The sequence below is a fragment of the Carcharhinus amblyrhynchos genome, unplaced genomic scaffold, assembly GCF_965287045.1.
Source record: "Carcharhinus amblyrhynchos unplaced genomic scaffold, sCarAmb.v2.hapA scaffold_590, whole genome shotgun sequence".
Classification (NCBI taxonomy): domain Eukaryota; kingdom Metazoa; phylum Chordata; class Chondrichthyes; order Carcharhiniformes; family Carcharhinidae; genus Carcharhinus; species Carcharhinus amblyrhynchos.
Genome location: NW_027650330.1, coordinates 70316 through 90952, shown reverse-complemented (window position 1 = coordinate 90952; position 20637 = coordinate 70316). Strand labels below are relative to the sequence as shown.

At 51.0% G+C, this 20637-nt stretch overlaps 1 protein-coding gene across 1 annotated transcript in view; it reads right to left on the bottom strand.

The window, feature by feature from the left end:
• Window positions 1-24: 24 nt before the first annotated feature.
• Window positions 25-20637, bottom strand: part of LOC145339653 (uncharacterized) — an 80549-nt gene continuing 59936 nt past the window's right edge. The window contains exons 4-10 of the mRNA XM_080184166.1: window positions 13373-13507; window positions 12069-12113; window positions 10705-10821; window positions 7043-7111; window positions 4836-4871; window positions 195-257; window positions 25-72 (exon numbers count right to left, since the gene is read on the bottom strand). Coding sequence (XP_080040292.1) covers window positions 25-72; window positions 195-257; window positions 4836-4871; window positions 7043-7111; window positions 10705-10821; window positions 12069-12113; window positions 13373-13507 — 513 coding nt within the window. The remainder of the gene's footprint in view (window positions 73-194; window positions 258-4835; window positions 4872-7042; window positions 7112-10704; window positions 10822-12068; window positions 12114-13372; window positions 13508-20637) is intronic.

Genomic DNA, 20637 nt, shown 5'->3' with positions numbered 1-20637 from the left:
ATTCCTTTCTCTCTCCAATCACTGCTAAATCCTTACCTTTGGTCCGGGGGCTCCTGGAGGTCCAGGGCGACCCTGCGGGAGAAAGTTTCAAACTGGTGAGAATCGGAGCAACAAATTCAAACCAACAACAACTGGGAAACAACCAATGAAATCCCATGGGAAGGTTTAACGTTCCCAGATGGGGTGATACGTACGGCTGGGCCGACGACTCCTGGGGGACCCCTGGGGCCCATCTGTCCAGGAATGCCAGGAATCCCCTGCAAAGTAAAGAAAGACCTGCATTAATATAGCGCCTTTCACAGCCGCCAAACATGCCGAAGCACTTTGTAACACAGGGGGCAGCCTAACAGTGTGAAGACAGGATTGTTTAGCTAACAGGGGGCAGAGATTTGATGAATGGATTGTCACAGGGATCAGTGCTGGGACCCCAACTGTTTACAATCTGTGTCAGTGACATTGGTGAAGGGATCAAATGAATGGTCGTTATTTGGCGATGTCACTGAGATAGGTACGTACGGACATGTGGGCAGGAGGAGAAGGCCATTCAGCCCCTCCAGGCTTTACTGCATTAGGATCATGGCTGATCTGATAGTAACCCCACATTCCTACCGACCCCCCTCCGATAGCCTTTCACCTCCTCGCTCACCAGGAATCTATCTGTCTCTGCCTTAAAATATCCAAAGTCTCTGCTCGCACCGCCTTTTGTGGGAGAGAATTCCAGAGACTCCCCACCCTCTGAGAGAAAGAGTTCCTCCTCACCTCTGTCTGAAATAAACAACCCCTTATTTTCAATCAGTGACCCCGAGTTCTGGATTCTCCCACAAGAGGAAACATCCTCTTCCCATCCATCCGGTCAAATCCCCTCGGGATTCTATATGTTCCAATCAAATCGCCTCTTACTCTTCTCAACTCCAGTGAATACAAACCCAGCCTGACCAACCTTTCCTCGCAACACAACCCTCCCCATCCCAGGAATTAGTCTGGTAAACCTTCTCTGAACTGTTTCTAACACAATTACATCTTTCCTTAAACAAGGAGACCGATAACTGTACCCAATACTCCAGATCTGCTCTCACTGACACCCTATACAACTGAAGCATATTTTATCTTCAATTCCCCTCACCATAAACAATAACATTCTGTTAACTTTCCTAATTTCTTGCTGTATCTGTATAGTAATCTTTTGTGATTCATGTATTAGGACCCGTGATCTCTCCGCACCTCAGAACTTTGCAGTAGGAAAGCGAATTGTGAAGAGGATACGAAGAGTCTGCAATGGGATATGGAATAGTGAAAATAATAGGCAGAGATTCGTCAGAGGAAGTGGAATGTGGACAAATGTGAAGTGACGTTGGCAGGAAGAATAGAAACACAGCAGATGATCTAAATGGAGATTGTAGAGCTCTGATGTATAGAGGGATCTGGGTGTACAGAGTTTTGGTGTACAGAGGGATCTGGGTGTACAGAGTTTTGATGTACAGAGGGATCTGGGTGTACAGAGCTCTGATGTACAGAGGGATCTGGGTGTACAGAGTTTTGATGTACAGAGGGATCTGGGTGTATGAGATCTGATTTATAGAGGGATCTCGGTGTACAGAGTTCTGATGTACAGAGGGATCTGAGTGCACAGAGCTCTGATATACAGAGCACTCTGGGTGTACAGAACTCTGATATACAAGCAATCTGGGTGTACAGAACTCTGATGTACAGAGGGATCTGGGTATACAGAACTCTGATGTACAGAAGGATCTGGGTGTACAGAGCTCTGATGTACAGTGGGATCTGGGTATACAGAACTCTGATGTACAGAGGGATCTGGGTGTTCTGGTACATGAATCAGGTGGTGTTAATCTGCAGGGGGAAGCATGGTGGCTCAGTGGTTAGCACTATTGCCTCACAGAGCCAGGAACCAGGCTCGATTCCAGCCTCAGGTCTCTGTGTGGAGTTTGCACATTCTCCCAGTGTCTGCGTGGGTTTCCTCTGAGTGTTCTGGTTTCCTCCCACAGTCCAGAGATATACAGGATGGGTGAATTGGCCATGGTAAATTGCCCCTTAGTGTCAGAGGATTAGCAGGGTAAATACATGGCGTTATGGGAATAGGGCCTGGGTGGGATTGTGGTCGGTGCAGACCTGATGGGCCGAATGGCCTCCTCCTGTACTGTAAGGATTCGATGATTCTTTGGATTTTAGGTACAGCAAGTGATTTGGAAGGTAAGTGGCATGTTGGTGTTTATTGTGAGGGGAATGGAGTAGAAAAGTTGTGATGTTTTGCTACACTAGTGCAGAGTGTTAGTGAGGCCACACCTTGAGAACTTAATCTCCTAATTCAGGGAAGGTTCACTCTGTATAATAAGGGTGATCAACATTGCAGCGGTTAATGCAGAACTGGGGGAAGAGTATCGCCCACAGCAGGCACTGCATTCCACACCCCAACCACTCTCTGAGTAAAGAATCTACCTCAGACATCCCTCCTATACCTCCCTCCATGAACCTTATAGTTAGGCCCCCTAGTAACAGCTACATCCACCCGAGGAAATAGTCTCTGCACATCCACTCTATCAATCCCTCTCATCATCTTATAAACCTCTATTAAGTCACCTCTCATTCTCCTCTGCTCCAAAGAGAGAAGCCCTAGCTGCCTCAACCTTTCCTCATAAGACCTACCCTCCAAACCAAGCAGCAACCTGGTAAATCTCCTCTGCACTCTCTTGAATGCTTCCACGTCCTTGTTATAATGAGGTGATCAGAACTGAACACAATATTCCAAATGCGGTCTCACTAACATCCGGTATAGTTGCAGCATAACCCCACGACTCTTAAGCTCAAACCCCCGTTAATAAACGCTAACACACTATAAGCCTTCTTCACGGCTCTATCCACTTGAGTGGCAACCTTCAGAGATCTTTGGATATGAACCCCAAGATCTCTCTGTTCTTCCACATTCCTTAGAACCCTGCCATTGATCCTGTAATCTGCATTCAAGTTTGTCCTACCAAAATGAATCACCTCACACTTTTCAGGGTTAAACTCCATCTGCCAGGATGGCAAAAGTTGCAGCAGGACATAGATAGGATGCAGGATTGGGTGGAGAAGTGGCAGATGGACTTCAACGCGGATAAATGTGTAGTCGTCCATTTTGGCAGAACCAACGGGATGAACGAGTACACTATCAAGGGCAGAAGTCTGAGTAGTGTTGAAGAGCAGAAGGATCTAGGGGTCCGGGTCCACAGGACTCTTAAATCGGCCTTGCAGGTGGAGGATGTGGTCAAGAAGGCGTATGGTGTACTGGCCTTCATTAATCGAGGGATTGAGTTTAGGAGTCGGGAGGTAATGCTGCAACTTTATAAGACCCTAGTCAGGCCTCATTTAGAGTACTGTGCGCAGTTCTGGTCGCCTCACTATAGGAAAGATGTAGAAGCTATTGAGAGGGTACAGAGGAGATTTACAAGGATGTTGCCTGGACTGGGAGGCATGCCTTATGAAGTTAGGTTGAGGGAACTGGGTCTCTTTTCCCTGGAGAGACGAAGGTTGAGAGGCGACCTGATAGAAGTTTATAAAATGTTGAGAGAAATAGATAGGGTGGATTCTCAGAGGCTATTTCCCCGGGTTGAAATGGTTGCTACGAGAGGACACAGATTTAAGGTGCAAGGAGGGAAGTTCAGAAGTGATGTTAGGGGTAAGTTTTTCACTCAGAGGGTGGTGAGTGAATGGAATCGGCTGCCGTCAGTGGTGGTGGAGGCGAACTCGCTGGGGTCTTTTAAAAGACTTCTGGATGAGTATATGGGATTTAATGAGATTGAGGGTTATAAATAGGTCTGTAGGTTGGTAGGTGTTGATGTGATCGGCGCAACTCGTGGGCCGAAGGGCCTGTTTGTGCTGTAGTGTTCTATGTTCTATGCCACTTTTTGGCCCCGCTCCGTATCCTATCAATGTCTCTTTGCAGCCTGCAAGAGCCCTCCACTTCATCCACTACTCCACCAATCTTGGTGTCATCAGCAAATTTACTAACCCACCCTTCAGACCCTTCTTCCAAGTCATTGATAAAAATCACAAAAAGCAGAGGACCCAGCACTGATCCCTGTGGTACACCGCTGGTAACTGGCCTCCAGTCTGAAAATTTTCCCTCTACCACCACCCTCTGTCTTCTATGATACAGCCAGTTACTTATCCAATTGGCCAAATTTCCTTCTATCCCACACCTCCTTATCTTCTTCATGAGCCTACCATGGGGAACCTTATAAAATGCCTTACTAAAATCCATGTATACGACATCAACAGCTCGATCTTCGTCCACACACTTAGTTACCTCCTCAAAGAATTCAATCAAATTTGTGAGGTAGGACTTACCCCTCATGAAACTGTATTGACTATCCTGGATTAAACTGAATCTTCCCAAATGGTCATAAATCCGATCTCTCAGGACCCTTTCCATTAACTTACCAACCACCGAAGACTAACTGGCCTATAATGACCAGGATCATTCCTATTTCCTTTCTTAAAAAGAGGAACAACATTTGCCACTCTCCAGTCCTCTGGCACTATCTCATGATAGTGAGGCGAGGGGTTACCCTTGTGAGGTGAGGGGTTACCTGTGTGAGGTGAGGGGTTACCCGTGTGAGGTGAGGGGTTACCCGTGTGAGGTGAGGGGTCACTCAGTGACCCACAGCAGCTGTTCACGTCCATGGCTGGGGTGGGGCCCTGTATCCAGGCAAATTGTTCGGATGGTAACAGGGATCCCTGAGCTCCTGTTGGTCAGATTCCCAAACTAAAGCAGGAATACTGAAAATATACCAGCTTCTCACCCAACCACCATTCCCAAAAACCCAAAGACTTACCGGAAAACCAGGACCACCTGGGAGGCCGGGATTGCCCTGGGAGCAGAAGGAGAGAGTCAGTCAGTTAGAATAGAAACACAGTCCATTTTCCTTACTCTCCCACTTCCCCATTCCCACTTTCCCACAGGCATCTTGCTTTGGAATCTGCAACTCAGATCCCACTCGCCCGATGAAGCAGCAGTGCTCTGAAAGCTTGTGATTCTAAATAAACTTGTTGGACTTTAACCTGGTGTTGAGGGACTTCTTACCCGTCCATCCCCGTCCATCACCGGCATCTCCACATCACAGCTCCAACCCCTGAGGTAAGGGACTGGACGCATTGTGGGTCACACTGCCCTCTGGGTGAGATATTGGGATCTGCTGCTCAATATTAACTGCAGATCATCGGATCCACAAAAACCAAGATCAGATCTGGGATTCATACACAGATCACTGGATCCATACACAGAATTGTTATTGATCAGTGGACCGCTGGATCCCCACACAGCATTGTCATAGATCACTGGATCCACACATGCTGTTATAGATTATTGGAACCCCGGCCAACACTGTTATAGATCACTGGATCACAACATTGTTAAGGATCACTGGATCCAAATACAACAATGTAATAGATCACTGGATCCAAATACAGCTTGTTATAGATAACTTGATGCTTGGATTCACACCCAAAATTGTTATAGATCACTGGATCCCCACACAGCACTATTATAGATCACCGGATCTACACACAACACTGTTATAGATCACTGGATCCCCACACAGCACTGTTATAGATCACTGGATCCCTGTGTAGCACCATGAGAGATCACTGGATCCCCGTGCAGCACCGTTATAGATCACTGAATCCCCATGCAGCACCGTTATAGATCACTGGATCCCCGTGCAGCACCATTATAGATCACTGGATCCCCGTGCAGCACCATTATAGATCACTGGATCCCCAGGCAGCCCCACGATAGATCACTGGATCCCCATGCAGCACCGGTATAGATCACTGGATCCCCGTGCAGCACCATTATAGATCACTGGATCCCCGTGCAGCACCGTTATAGATCACTGGATCCCCGTGCAGCACCGTTATAGATCACTGGATCCCTGCGCAGCACCGTTATAGAACACTGGATCCCTGTGCAGCACCGTTATAGATCACTGGATCCCTGTGCAGCACCGTTATAGATCACGGGATCCCTGTGCAGCACCGTCATAGATCACTGGATCCCTGTGCAGCACCGTTATAGATCACTGGATCCCTGTGCAGTACCATTATAGATCACTGGATCCCTGTGCAGCACCGCTATAGATCACTGGATCCCTGTGCAGCACCGTTATAGATCACTGGATCCCTGTGCAGCACCGTTATAGATCACTGGATCCCTGTGCAGCACCGTTATAGATCACTGGATCCCTGTGCAGCACCGTTATAGATCACTGGATCCCTGTGCAGCACCGTTATAGATCACTGGATCCCTGTGCAGCACCGTTATAGATCACTGGATCCCTGTGCAGCACCGTTATAGATCACTGGATCCCTGTGCAGCACCGTTATAGATCACTGGATCCCTGTGCAGCACCGTTATAGATCACGGGATCCCTGTGCAGCACCGTTATAGATCACGGGATCCCTGTGCAGCACCGTTATAGATCACGGGATCCCTGTGCAGCACCGTTATAGATCACTGGATCCCTGTGCAGCACCGTTGTAGATCACTGGATCCCTGTGCAGCACCGTTGTAGATCACTGGATCCCTGTGCAGCACCGTTGTAGATCACTTGATCCCTGTGCAGCACCGTTGTAGATCACTGGATCCCTGTGCAGCACCGTTATAGATCACTGGATCCCTGTGCAGCACCGTTATAGATCACTGGATCCCTGTGCAGCACCGTTATAGATCACTGGATCCCTGTGCAGCACCGTTATAGATCACTGGATCCCTGTGCAGCACCGTTATAGATCACTGGATCCCTGTGCAGCACCGTTGTAGATCACTGGATCCCTGTGCAGCACCGTTATAGATCACTGGATCCCTGTGCAGCACCGTTATAGATCACTGGATCCCTGTGCAGCACTGATACATCCTGTTTTTCAGGTCACTCACTCTCACCTTTTGCTGATGAATTTGGAGGAAATGATGAGGAATGTGTTGTGAGGAAGTTTCACAATGAAACAATTGTCGATGGAAATCCGTGACAATTCTGACACTTACCTGGAATCTCTTCCACTCGGCTGTGACGAGGAAAGGCTCCCCCTTCTGCCCCTTTCTGCCGGCCACCCCCTGTATAAACAACACAACACAAACCATCAGCGACCAGTCACAACTCAGAGAACCAGAGATTTCATACAATCCTACAGTTCAGAAGGAGGCCATTCGGCCCATCGAGTCTGTACTGACCACAATTCCACCCAGGCCCCATCCCCAAAACCCCATACATTTACCCTAGTTAGTCCCTCTGACACTAAGGGGCAATTTACCATGGCCAATCCATCAAACCCGCACATCTTTGGACGGTGGGAGGAAACCCACGCAGACACGGGGAGGATGTGCAAACTCCACACAGGCAGTGACCCAAGCCAGGAATTGAACCCGGGTCCCTGGCACTGTGAGACAGCAGTGTGAATCACTGTGTCACCGTGCTGCCCCGGGTCCCTGGCACTGTGAGACAGCAGTGTGAATCACTGTGTCACCGTGCTGCCCCGGGTCCCTGGCGCTGTGAGACAGCAGTGTGAATCACTGTGTCACCGTGCTGCCCCGGGTCCCTGGCACTGTGAGACAGCAGTGTGAATCACTGTGTCACCGTGCTGCCCCGGGTCCCTGGCGCTGTGAGACAGCAGTGCTAATCACTGTGTCACCGTGCTGCCCCGGGTCCCTGGCGCTGTGAGACAGCAGTGCTAATCACTGTGTCACCGTGCTGCCCCGGATCCCTGGCGCTGTGAGACAGCAGTGCTAATCACTGTGTCACCGTGCTGCCCCGGGTCCCTGGCACTGTGAGACAGCAGTGTGAATCACTGTGTCACCGTGCTGCCCCGGGTCCCTGGCACTGTGAGACAGCAGTGTGAATCACTGTGTCACCGTGCTGCCCCGGGTCCCTGGCACTGTGAGACAGCAGTGTGAATCACTGTGTCACCGTGCTGCCCCGGGTCCCTGGCACTGTGAGACAGCAGTGTGAATCACTGTGTCACCGTGCTGCCCCGGGTCCCTGGCACTGTGAGACAGCAGTGTGAATCACTGTGTCACCGTGCTGCCCCGGGTCCCTGGCACTGTGAGACAGCAGTGTGAATCACTGTGTCACCGTGCTACCCCGGGTCCCTGGCACTGTGAGACAGCAGTGCTAATCACTGTGTCACCGTGCTGCCCCGGGTCCCTGGCGCTGTGAGACAGCAGTGTGAATCACTGTGTCACCGTGCTGCCCCGGGTCCCTGGCACTGTGAGACAGCAGTGCTAATCACTGTGTCACCGTGCTGCCCCGGGTCCCTGGCGCTGTGAGACAGCAGTGTGAATCACTGTGTCACCGTGCTGCCCCGGGTCCCTGGCACTGTGAGACAGCAGTGCTAATCACTGTGTCACCGTGCTGCCCCGGGTCCCTGGCGCTGTGAGACAGCAGTGCTAATCACTGTGTCACCGTGCTGCCCCGGGTCCCTGGCGCTGTGAGACAGCAGTGTGAATCACTGTGTCACCGTGCTGCCCCGGGTCCCTGGCGCTGTGAGACAGCAGTGCTAATCACTGTGTCACCGTGCTGCCCCGGGTCCCTGGCGCTGTGAGACAGCAGCGCTAATCACTGTGTCACCGTGCTGCCCCGGGTCCCTGGCACTGTGAGACAGCAGCGCTAATCACTGTGTCACCGTGCTGCCCCGGGTCCCTGGCACTGTGAGACAGCAGTGTGAATCACTGTGTCACCGTGCTTCCCCGGGTCCCTGGCACTGTGAGACAGCAGCGCTAATCACTGTGTCACCGTGCTGCCCCGGGTCCCTGGCACTGTGAGACAGCAGTGTGAATCACTGTGTCACCGTGCTGCCCCGGGTCCCTGGCACTGTGAGACAGCAGTGTGAATCACTGTGTCACCGTGCTGCCCCGGGTCCCTGGCACTGTGAGACAGCAGCGCGAATCACTGTGTCACCGTGCTGCCCCGGGTCCCTGGCACTGTGAGACAGCAGTGTGAATCACTGTGTCACCGTGCTGCCCCGGGTCCCTGGCACTGTGAGACAGCAGTGCTAATCACTGTGTCACCGTGCCACATACCTCGTTTACTCTCAACATTCATTTCAATCTCACCACCATTCCCAACTATTCCAGCCAATGGGGAGTGAGTCTGTTATTTCCCATTTACCTGCCTCTGGACCTCTCTCTCACTCCCGATCATTTCCGATCATCCCGTTTCCCACCATCATTCCCACTGGCCCGTTAACCCCTCCCACCTTCCAGCCTCTCACAGACATTCCTTTCCTTGTGACTTTCCCCAATCCTCTGACTGTACAAACACCTCTCCCAACGGAAAGATCTCCCGCGTGGAAACGTTGGCTCTGTCTCTCCTCACAGATACTGTCAGACCCGCTGAGATTTTCCAGCATTTCCTGTTTTTGTTTCTGATTCCAGCGCCCGCAGTATTTGGCATAACTTACAGGATTTGACCCCATTCTGTGCTGTGCTGACGTGTAGGATAAAGAAGTGATTTTTTGGGGAGTGTGGCCTCTCCATCACTGCACCACTCAAACCCAGACAATTCCACCATCAATTCCAGGCTCTGGAGCCCCATCAGATTCAAGTTTGTAAATGTATCGAGGATGTTGAAGGTCTTTAGATGTCTCCCACATTTATTCCTCACAAATTCCACAAGAGTTTGAAACTCCAAGGATAGGGTGTAATTGTAGGAATGGGATTCCCTCTGAGTTCCTCCTTCTCTTTGACCACTCAGCGATCGATGCCCGGATGCGTAAGGCCTCGGAGGGGCAACTTTGCCCCAGTGACCGATCGCTGACTGCCTCATCCCTCCACCCAGCCTTAATCTTTAGGCTGGCGGGAAGATTGAAACTGTGAGAGAGAAACCCAAAACTCAACAGAGTTAGATCACAGGCGGGGAGGGGGGAGGGAGGAGGAGGGAGAGGGGGGGACGGCCTCCATCGAAAGCCCCCTTCCTGAGGCTGGGCAACCCCAAATAAGGCCTGGGGTTTTCAGACCTCCTTCCCCTCTGGCCTCTCCCTCAAGAACCCCCCACCCCACCCTCCCCACCTGTGGGGACTAACAGTGATTGGTGCTGGGTCCCACTGCGCCTGAAGGTGGGAGAATGACGGCAGACAGGCGAGTCCATTAAAAACCTAATCCTGCATATTGAAGTTTGCTAATCTGACCTCGCTGGGAATGAACCAGGGACACGTGGGGGGCAGGGAGGGGTTCTCGCTGGCACTAACCACACTACAGCCCCTCCCCTGTATTTCTCCAGCTCCAGTGTGATTCGCCCTCGAGTGTGTGAGGTGTGAAAATCGCGGCCCTGGTGTCTGGAATCTGCATCGCGACATCGGAAAATTGAATGGGAAATGTTGGAATGTAATTTTTATTCAGTGATGGGATGTAGGTATCTCTGGCTACGGCAGCATTTATTACCCATCCCTAATTGCCCCTTGAGAAGGTGGTGGTGAGCTGCCTTCCTGAACCTCTGATTGGAGAGAATTTATTTAACCCTGTACTCTCTGGGACTAATTGGATAGATTTTCTAAAGAGCCAGCACAGGGCACATGGGGCTGAATGGCCTCCACCTGTATTGGATTCTTTGCCAGCTCACACTCTGAGGTTGCAGGGACCCTGACTGAGACTGCACTCGGTTCTGGGGAACTTATTCATTCCGCACGCGGTCTATTTCCGTAACATTCACTCACGGGAAATCCCGATAATCCTGTGAATCCAGGTCTTCCACCTTCACCAACATCTCCTCTTGTCCCGTTGCAGCCATCGTGTCCGGGTGGTCCCCGGGGGCCTGGCTGTCCTGGGTGACCCTAAAACAACACAAGGTCATTCACTCAGTGAAGAGAAGGTGGTTTGCCTGTTTCTGCAGAGTAACAAACCAGAGCAACTCTCTTCAAATCTACAAAATAAACACCTCCGTTCATTAAAATCCAGCTGAGGCTCACACAAAACTCTGTCCAGACTCAATCTGGAGTATGTGTGTCCAGTCCTGAGCACCACACCTCAGAAATCCTGTCCTTGGATAGGGAGCTGTGTAGATTCCCCTGAGTAACACTGTGTGACGCTGGACAGGTTGCAGAGTCTCAGTGTTTAATCCCTTCAATTTGGGAGATTAACGGCTGATCTAATTGAGGGGTTTGAGATGATTAAATGGTTCGATAAGCTCGATATTTGAAAGGATATCCTGGCACTGGAGGGGGTGCAGAGGAGATTCACTAGGTTGATTCCAGAGTTGAGAGGGTTGGATTATGAGGAGAGACTGAGTAGACTGGGGCTATACTCATTGGAATTCAGAAGAATGAGGGGAGATCTTATAGAAATATGTAAGATTATGAAGGGAATCGATAAGATAGAAGCAGGGAAGTTGTTTCCACTGGCGGGTGAAACTAGAACTAGGGGGAATGGCCTCAAAATAAGGGGAAGCAGATTTAGGACTGAGTTGAGGGGGAACTTCTTCACACAAAGGGTTGTGAATCTGTGGAATTTCCTGCCCAGTTGAGGCTCCCTCATTGAATGTTTTTAAGGCAAGGATAGATAGATTTTTGAACAGTAAAGGAATGAAGGGTTATGGTGAGCGGGTGGGTAAGTGGAGCTGAGTCCATGAGAAGATCAGCCATGATCTTATTGAATGGGGGGGCAGGCTCGAGGGGCCAGATGGCCGACTCCTGCTCCTAGTTCTAATGTTCTGATGATGGAGAGAGATTATTTCCTCAGCTGGGGGAGTCCAGAACAAGGGGGCAGAGCTTTCAGATTGGGGGTGATATCAGGAAGGAATTCTTCACAGAGAGGGGGAGTGGGATTCACAAGAGGAATCTCTGAGTGAATTGGTCAGATAACTTACGATAGACACAAAGAAATAATGTTTTTTGGGTGACGGGAAACTGGGTTGATGTGCAGGATTGAAGGGTTAAATTGTGAGGGCAGTTACAGAACCTTTATCTTTACCTCTGTGAGTTTAACCAGTTAAAGGTCTGATCTGACTGAGGTGATTCAGGTGATAACCAGTCCCAGGGATTTAACAAGGAGACCTGTACGGAGAGAAGGTTCTCACACTTACCGGAATTCCATCATTTCCTGCGAATCCGGGGACTCCCATTGGCCCCTGTCCCACACAAAAACAAAACAGATTGAAGTTAATGCTGTTACTTCCCAATCTCCGTTAGCTGCTGTTACAGTGACACAGGCCAGGGCAGCGTGAGAATACCTACACACAGACATTCCTGATCAGAATCCGTGCTGGGATTGTCGGGAATATTTGAGATTTGGGAGCCGACACTGGAACAGTTTGACTCCAGCACTGGAATCCTTCTGTCCTGCCCACTATGGGAATCAGAGCGAGGGGTGATTCCATTGGCTTCAGGTGGGATTTTCCAGTCCCCGTTTGAGCAAGGCTGTAAAATCCCACTCCAGATCCGCAAGCTACTGCTGATGTCTCACTCAGCTTGGGAATAAGGGACTCGGGGATTGTCAATTTCGGTGGGGGGTGTAGGGGTGGGTATTTGTCACTTCCTCATTCACCTCAGGGTGCTGCATCCAAACAGGACAGGGGTCAATGGAGAGAACGGTCCAATGATAAAGGCGGCTGTCTCTCTGGGAATAGGAAGGGAGGGGGGGTGAACCGGCCACTGAGGCCTCGGAACGCACATCAGAATTCCCACCAAGGTTATCCCAAAATCTCTCTGTTGTTTTGTCTGGGAATTAGGGGAATTGTGTCAAGATGGCGTTGGAAAGGCAGGGATTTGGGAAACTGGGATACCATCTCCATAAACAAGGTCCGAGAAGGTGGTGGAGTCGGGGAGGTGATCTCACCTGCCCCTCCCTGGCATCAACGAGGGGCAAATCTGGGAGGAGGTCCTGGACTAGGGTGAGAATTCCTCCCAAAAAAAATCACTATCCCAAAAAACCTCCATCCTCCCAAAAACAATCCCACCTTCTCAAACTCTCCCTTTGAGCCATCTGATTGGGGAAGGGTGGAGGGGTTTTTGGGTATGGGGGGTGCAGGGGGGGGTCCTGGGCTGAGTAATGGGGTAACAGACTCTCCATCACTGGGGGGTTTGGGGGTGATCCTTTCCCCTCTCGCCGATCTAATTGCCCTGGACTGAAATCTATTCCATGGATCGTTATTAAGCATAAGATCTCTGAGCAAATCCCTCTGTCCCATTGGCTACAGGCGGAACCCACTCTCCATCTGAAACTCAGATTCCTTGTGATTTTGATGTTTAATTAGTTGTGTTAGGAATGGGATGAGGAGATGTCTGTTTCATTGTTTAATTTTCGTCCAGAATTCACTGGAATCAACACTGGAACTTTGGGTTCTTCATTTCTTGTCTTTTGATTCATTGAAACGATTCTTTCACTCACCTTGTCTCCAGTTTGTCCGCTTAACCCAACTTTGCCTCTGTCGCCTTTCGCTCCCTTGTGACCAGAGACCCCCTGCCGCCCCCGAGGGCCTGGTGGACCCTGAGGTCCCTGACGACCTGGGACACCCGGGCGACCCTGGAAACAAGTAAATCTGTCAATAGACTGATGGCCACATATTTTATAGCAGCAACAATAGGATGACTCCAAATGGACTCCAGCTGGACTCCAGATAGATTCCAGATAGACTCCAGATATGGGGACAATCCAGATAGACTCCAGATATAGGAAGACTCCAGATATAGGGACACTCCAGATAGACTCCAGATATAGGGACACTCCAGCTGGACTCCAGATATAGGGACACTCCAGATAGACTCCAGATACTGGGACACTCCAGGTAGACTCCAGATATAGGAAGACTCCAGATACAAGGAGACTCTGGAGACAAGTCAATGATCACATTGCTGTGTGTGGGATCCCACTGTGTATAAATTGGCTGCCACGTTTGCTATATTATAAAGCTCCTACACTTAACAAGCATCTGATAGGCTGCAAGTTGCTTTGACATGGGCAGGCGATAGGGAAGTTGCTGCAGGAACTCAGCTGGATTGTCTGTGTTGTTCTGGGGGCCTGACCCATGTGGTTGGGAATGGGATGAAGCTGTGACCACCGCCCCACCCCCCCACCCCCCCCCCCGAGTCTCAGACTGAGCAACAATCTGTTCAGGACAATGTTCAATGTTCACCGAGTTTATAATACTTCAACACTGCCCAACGTCTGTAAATATTCTGTGTCTTTGTTGCAATATCGGGTTAGGAAGGTATTTAGTTCCTTTATTTATCACCAATAGATTAATACACTTCCCGCTGTCTCGGCAAAGCAGCCGGTATAATTAAGGACCCCACACACCCCGGACATTCTCTCTTCCACCTTCTTCCGTCGGGAAAAAGATACAAACTCTGAGGTCCCGTACCGACCGACTCCAGAACAGCTTCTTCTCTGCTGCTGTCAGACTTTTGAATGGACCTACCTCGCATTAAGCTGATCTTTCTCTACACCCTCGCTATAACACTACATTCTGCACTCCTTTTGTTCTCTATGAACAGTATGCTTTGTCTGTACAGCGCGCAAGAAACAATACTTTTCTCTGTATCCCAGTACATGCGAGAATAATAAATCAAATCAAAATTAACAATTTCAGAAGGAAATATCCATTAAAATCTAAGTCTCGAGGCTTTGTCTCAGTGAGTCCAGGGACTTTCTTTCAGCTGTTTGATTTGATGAGTAACTCTCAGTGACTCTCCAGCTGCCTCCAGTCACTCCTTCACTTTACAATAACCTGAAATTTTACTGATCAAATCAAAGGGATTCGGGCAGCAAAGCTCCTTATTTTCAAATCCCTCTGGAACTTCGCCCCCTCCCGATCTCTGCAACCTCCTCCAGCCCCACAACACTCCAGAATCTCTCAGCTCTTCCAATTCTAGCCTCTCCGCCATTCCCAATTCCCATCATTCCACCTCTGGCCAAGCCTCCAGGGCTGGCCCTAAGCTCCGCAACTCCCGGTGGCACAGTGGTTAGCATCGCAGTGCCAGGGACATGGGTTCGATTCCTGGCTCGGATCACTGTCCGTCTGGAGTTTGCATGTTGTCCCCGTGTCTGCATGGGTTTCCTCCGGGAACTCTGGCTTCCTCCCATTGTGCGAAGATGTGCGGATTTGGTGCATTGACCTGAACAGGTGCTGGAGCGCGGTGACTAGGGGAATTTCACAGTAACTTCATTGCAGTGTTAATTTGAGCCTTATTTGTGACGAATAAATAAACTTTAAAACAAACCACTCCCTCTGAATCTCTCTCTCTCCTCCTTAAAGCTTTGGGTCATTTGCCCCAATGTGATACGAACTCGCTGCAGATTTTGTCTGTTTATGGTTCAGTGAGTGATTCAGCAACAAAATCAATGCATTCTTCAGCAAAAGATAAAAATTTGTAAAATTGGAATTGAAAATGAGAATGTTTGTGAGAGTTCACAAGCTGCAATTATTGGTGATTCCAAGAGGTGGCGCTGGAAGACCAGGAAGCTGAGAATCCCCATCAGTAAATGTTACAGTGAAATCAGCTCCTGTTCAACACCCAGACCCACTCCAACACAACACTCAGATACACGGGGGAGTGAAACTGCCGCACTGTCAGAGGGTCAGTGCTGAGGGAGTGCCGCACTGTCAGAGGGTCAGTGCTGAGGGAGTGCCGCACTGTCAGAGGGTCAGTGCTGAGGGAGTGCCGCACTGTCAGAGGGTCAGTGCCGAGGGAGTGCCGCACTGTCAGAGGGTCAGTGCTGAGGGAGTGCTGCACTGTCAGAGGGTCAGTGCCGAGGGAGTGCCGCACTGTCAGAGGGTCAGTGCTGAGGGAGTGCTGCACCGTCAGAGGGTCAGTGCTGAGGGAGTGCCGCACTGTCAGAGGGTCAGTGCTGAGGGAGTGCCGCACTGTCAGAGGGTCAGTGCTGAGGGAGTGCCGCACTGTCAGAGGGTCAGTGCTGAGGGAGTGCCACACTGTCAGAGGGTCAGTGCTGAGGGAGTGCCGCACTGTCAGAGGGTCAGTACTGAGGGAGTGCTGCAGTGTCAGAGGGTCAGTGCTGAGGGAGTGCCGCACTGTCAGAGGGTCAGTACTGAGGGAGTGCCGCACTGTCAGAGGGTCAGTGCTGAGGGAGTGCCACACTGTCAGAGGGTCAGTGCTGAGGGAGTGCCGCACTGTCAGAGGGTCAGTACTGAGGGAGTGCCGCACTGTCAGAGGGTCAGTGCTGAGGGAGTGCCGCACTGTCAGAGGGTCAGTGCTGAGGGAGTGCCGCACTGTCAGAGGGTCAGTGCTGAGGGAGTGCCACACTGTCAGAGGGTCAGTGCTGAGGGAGTGCCGCAGTGTCAGAGGGTCAGTGCTGAGGGAGTGCCGCACTGTCAGAGGGTCAGTGCTGAGGGAGTGCCGCACTGTCAGAGGGTCAGTGCTGAGGGAGTGCCGCACTGTCAGAGGGTCAGTACTGAGGGAGTGCCACACTGTCAGAGGGTCAGTGCTGAGGGAGTGCCGCAGTGTCAGAGGGTCAGTGCTGAGGGAGTGCCGCACTGTCAGAGGGTCAGTGCTGAGGGAGTGCCGCACTGTCAGAGGGTCAGTGCTGAGGGAGTGCCGCAGTGTCAGAGGGTCAGTGCTGAGGGAGTGCCGTACTGTCAGAGGGTCAGTGCTGAGGGAGTGCCGCACTGTCAGAGGGTCAGTGCTGAGGGAGTGCCGCACTGTCAGAGGGTCAGTGCTGAGGGAGTGCCGCACTGTCAGAGGGTCAGTACTGAGGGAGTGCCGCACTGTCAGAGGGTCAGTGCTGAGGGAGTGCCGCACTGTCAGAGGGTCAGTGCTGAGGGAGTGCCACACTGTCAGAGGGTCAGTGCTGAGGGAGTGCCGCAGTGTCAGAGGGTCAGTGCTGAGGGAGTGCGCACTGTCAGAGGGTCAGTGCTGAGGGAGTGCCGCACTGTCAGAGGGTCAGTGCTGAGGGAGTGCCGCACTGTCGGAGGGTCAGTGCTGAGGGGAGTGTAGGTGGTTTTGCCAGGAGCAACATCAGGTATTCAAAACAGTGAGGTGTCAGCCTGGTGAAGTTACAAACAGGAGTATTTGCCAGACAAACATAGCAGGTAACAGAAGAGTTTAGCGATCCCACAACCAACGGATCAGATCTCAGCTCTGCAGTCCTTCCATATCCAGTCGGGAATGGTGGTGGAAAATTAAACAACTCACTGGAGGAGGCTCCACAAATATCCCCATCCTCAATGCTGGAGGAACCCACCAGATCAGTGTGAAAGATAAGGATGAAGTATTCACAGTAACCTTCAGCCAGACGTGCCAAGTGGATGATCCATCTCGGCTCCTCCAGTGCTCCCCAGTATCACAGCCACCAGCCTCCAGCCAATTCGATTCACTCCGCGTGATATCCAGAAACGATTGGGGACACTGGATGCTGCAAAGGGAATGGGTCCGGATAACATTCCGGCAATAGAACTGAGAACTTGTGCTCCAGAACCTGCTGCTCCCCTGGCCAAGCTCTCCCAGTGACAACACTGGCATCTACCCAACATTGTGGAACATTGCCCAAGTTTGTTCTGATATGTTTAATCACACACTTCCCTGATCATCCTCGTAAATTCTCCCCTCCCCTGTGCCTCTTGATGCTGTTTATAATCTGCTGAGCAGAGCTGTGCTCTCTGAATGTGATCTACCCAAGGATTGTTCCTGGATTAACCAAACTTCCTGTTGGATTGTGAGCAATGTGCAGGATCTGGGCAGATTTACAGGATGGATTTGTCTCACTCTGGAAGGTCCCCAGGGCTGCGTATCGAGGGAGGGGCTGTTCCAACCGGGATAGATCCTGTCCTCAGCCAATCCTCTTACTTTAGTCAGAATTATGATATGAATAGCAGTCCGGAATAAAAATCAAATGTTTCCGGATGGTTTGAGGAAATGAGCAGACAGGAAGCTGGGTAATGGAATAATGTTCTTTACTCAGGATTTTTAGTGATGGGAATGAGTTTCATTTCACCCAGTAATCCAGACCAGCTGTGAACTATATAAAACCAAACCTCACAGCAGCAAGCTGGGAAGTTCATTTCTGGAAAAGGGGATGTTAGTGCCAGGAATTACAGGAAGGTTTCCTTGTGTGAGTTTTACTGTTACCCATGTACTAACAATTTAAAATTCTGGGTAACAACTGGGCAGTTTTGTTGTGAACTTTGAATGGGTGAATGGGGATTCCAGGTAAAGTTCCCTCTGTGGGATTCCTCTGGGAATGCTGTGGGAAAACTCTGCCTTTATTGCAGCCACTGTGAAACTTCTACAAATAAACCTCGTGTCCTCCAGGGAACTGAAGGAGACTCATCTGTCCAGAGTCACGGAGCCTCTTCCTGGGCAGCTGCCAATCCATGTTCCTTCTGCTTCTTGTTTTATTGGCCACAGCTGTGAGCAGGGAACGTGGAGTAAATAAAGCAGCAGGAACCTCACACAAACAGAGAGAGTTCACAGCCGTCCCAGTGCTGGGACTCTGTAACCTGGCCCCTCAGTCTGAGTGACCAACACACTCGCTAAAACCAAAGCCACTCCAACCACAAAGCTCTTTCCTCCTTTAATCCTTTCAGGTGAGTTGCTTTGAACTGGGTACCGGGGGGGGAGAGAGAGCGGCAGAGATCCCCAGTAACCATTCTCACTGCACAGCTGTGAGGCAGGGAGAACCAGGCTGTGAAACCCAACACCATGGCCTCGCCCCCTCCCTCTGAGCCCCCCTCCTCTCTGCGCCACCCCAATCCCCCCCATCAAATCCCCCTCTTTCACCCCTCCCCCAAGCCCCCTCTCCGGGCCCTCCCTATCTGCCCCCCCCTCTGCCGCAGGCCCCCCTCTCTGGCCCAGCCCCCTCTCTGGGAGCCCCCCTCTCTGCCCCCCCACCCTCTCTGCCCCCCCACCCTCTCTGGCCCCCTCCCCCTCTCTGGGCCCCCCCCTCTCTGGCCCCCTCCCCCTCTCTGGGCCCCCCCCCTCTCTGGGCCCCTCCCCCTCTCTGCCCCCCTCCCCCTCTCTGGCCCCCCCCGGGCCCCCCCTCTCTGGGCCCCTCCCCCTCTCTGCCCCCTCCCCCCCGGGCCCCCCCTCTCTGGGCCCCCTCCCTCTCTGGCCCCCCCCCCTCTCTGGTATCTGTACTCTCAGCTGTCAGTTGCAGGGGGGAGACTTCACAGATTCCCTCCCATTGGAGATCAGGATTTATCTGGGAGTATCGGGATTTGATCCGATCTATCCGTGCATCTCCGATTTACCGAATGCTATAATCCCCATTCTGATTCCTTCCCTGTATTAGTGCGGAGTGTAGTTGTTAGAGCCTCCATGTGACTGTTTGCCAAGGTTCCTGCATTGCAGATGAGAACCCGAGGGATTGGGATGGGAATGTGTTCCCATGTTCTCAGCCTTTCTCCCGGCCAACACTGGTTCCCCAACAGCTGCCCCTCCATCAGGAGTTTCAATTCAGTCATAAATTTCCAATTTGCATTGTGTAGCTCTCCTGTTCGTGGACACAATGTACAAATTGGAGCTTTTAAACATTGAGAAACTTCCGTCTGCCTTGGAGCTGAACTGTTCCATTTGTTCAGTAATTGTGAAGGTCGTATTTCCTGAGCAACTTTCCAAGGACACATTCCAACCAGCCAGAAATGACCAAACAGGCACTCAGTATCTGGTAACATAGAAACATAGAAAAACTACAGCACAAACAGGCTCTTCAGCCCACAGGTTCTACCTACTAGGCTTACCTATAACCCTCTATCTTACTAAGTCCCATGTACTTATCCAAAAGTCTCTTAAAAGACCCCATCGAATCCGCCTCCACCACCACCGACGGCAGCCGATTCCACTCACCCACCACCCTCTGAGTGAAAAACTTACCCCCACATCTCCTCTGTACCTACACCCCAGCACCTTAAACCTGTGTCCTCTTGTGGCAGCCATTTCAGCCCTGGGAAAAAGCCTCTGAGAATCCACTCGATCAATACCTCTCATCATCTTATAAACCTCTATCAGGTCACCTCTCATCCTTCGTCTCTCCAGGGAGAAAAGACCGAGCTCCCTCAACCTATCCTCATTAGGCATGCCACCCAATCCAGGCAACATCCTTGTAAATATTCTCTGCACCCTTTCTATGGCTTCCACATCCTTCCTGTAGTGAGGCAACCAGAACTGCGCACAGTACTCCAAGTGGTGTCTGACAAGGGTCTTATAAAGTTGCAGCATTACCTCCCGACTCCTAAACTCAATCCCTCGATTAATGAAGGCCAGTACACCATACGCCTTCTTGACCACATCCTCCACCTGCGAGGCCGATTTAAGAGTCCTATGGATGAAAGCTTGTTACTGAAGCAACCTGGGACATTACTTATTGGGTCAAAGGCGCTACATAAATGAAGGCTATTGTTATTGTGACCCATTTACAAATTCCCAGACTGGGAATGGTGTTTAATTCTGGAATCAGCGAATTGTCTGAATGACGAAAATGGGCTGAAAACAGAAATGGAATATTATGACATCTGTCCCTGGAAATTGAGCTATTATTAAAAATCTGGCTGGTCTGTGTAAAAGCTGCCCCAGAGACTGACTCTCTTCCAAACAGGCAGAAGATTAGACAAACCAGACATTCCCAGGAGAATTCCATTGTTTCACAATTTGGAGCAGACTCCATACAGAAGCTGGCTTCCGGCTGCTGTTTCAGAGCTAAGG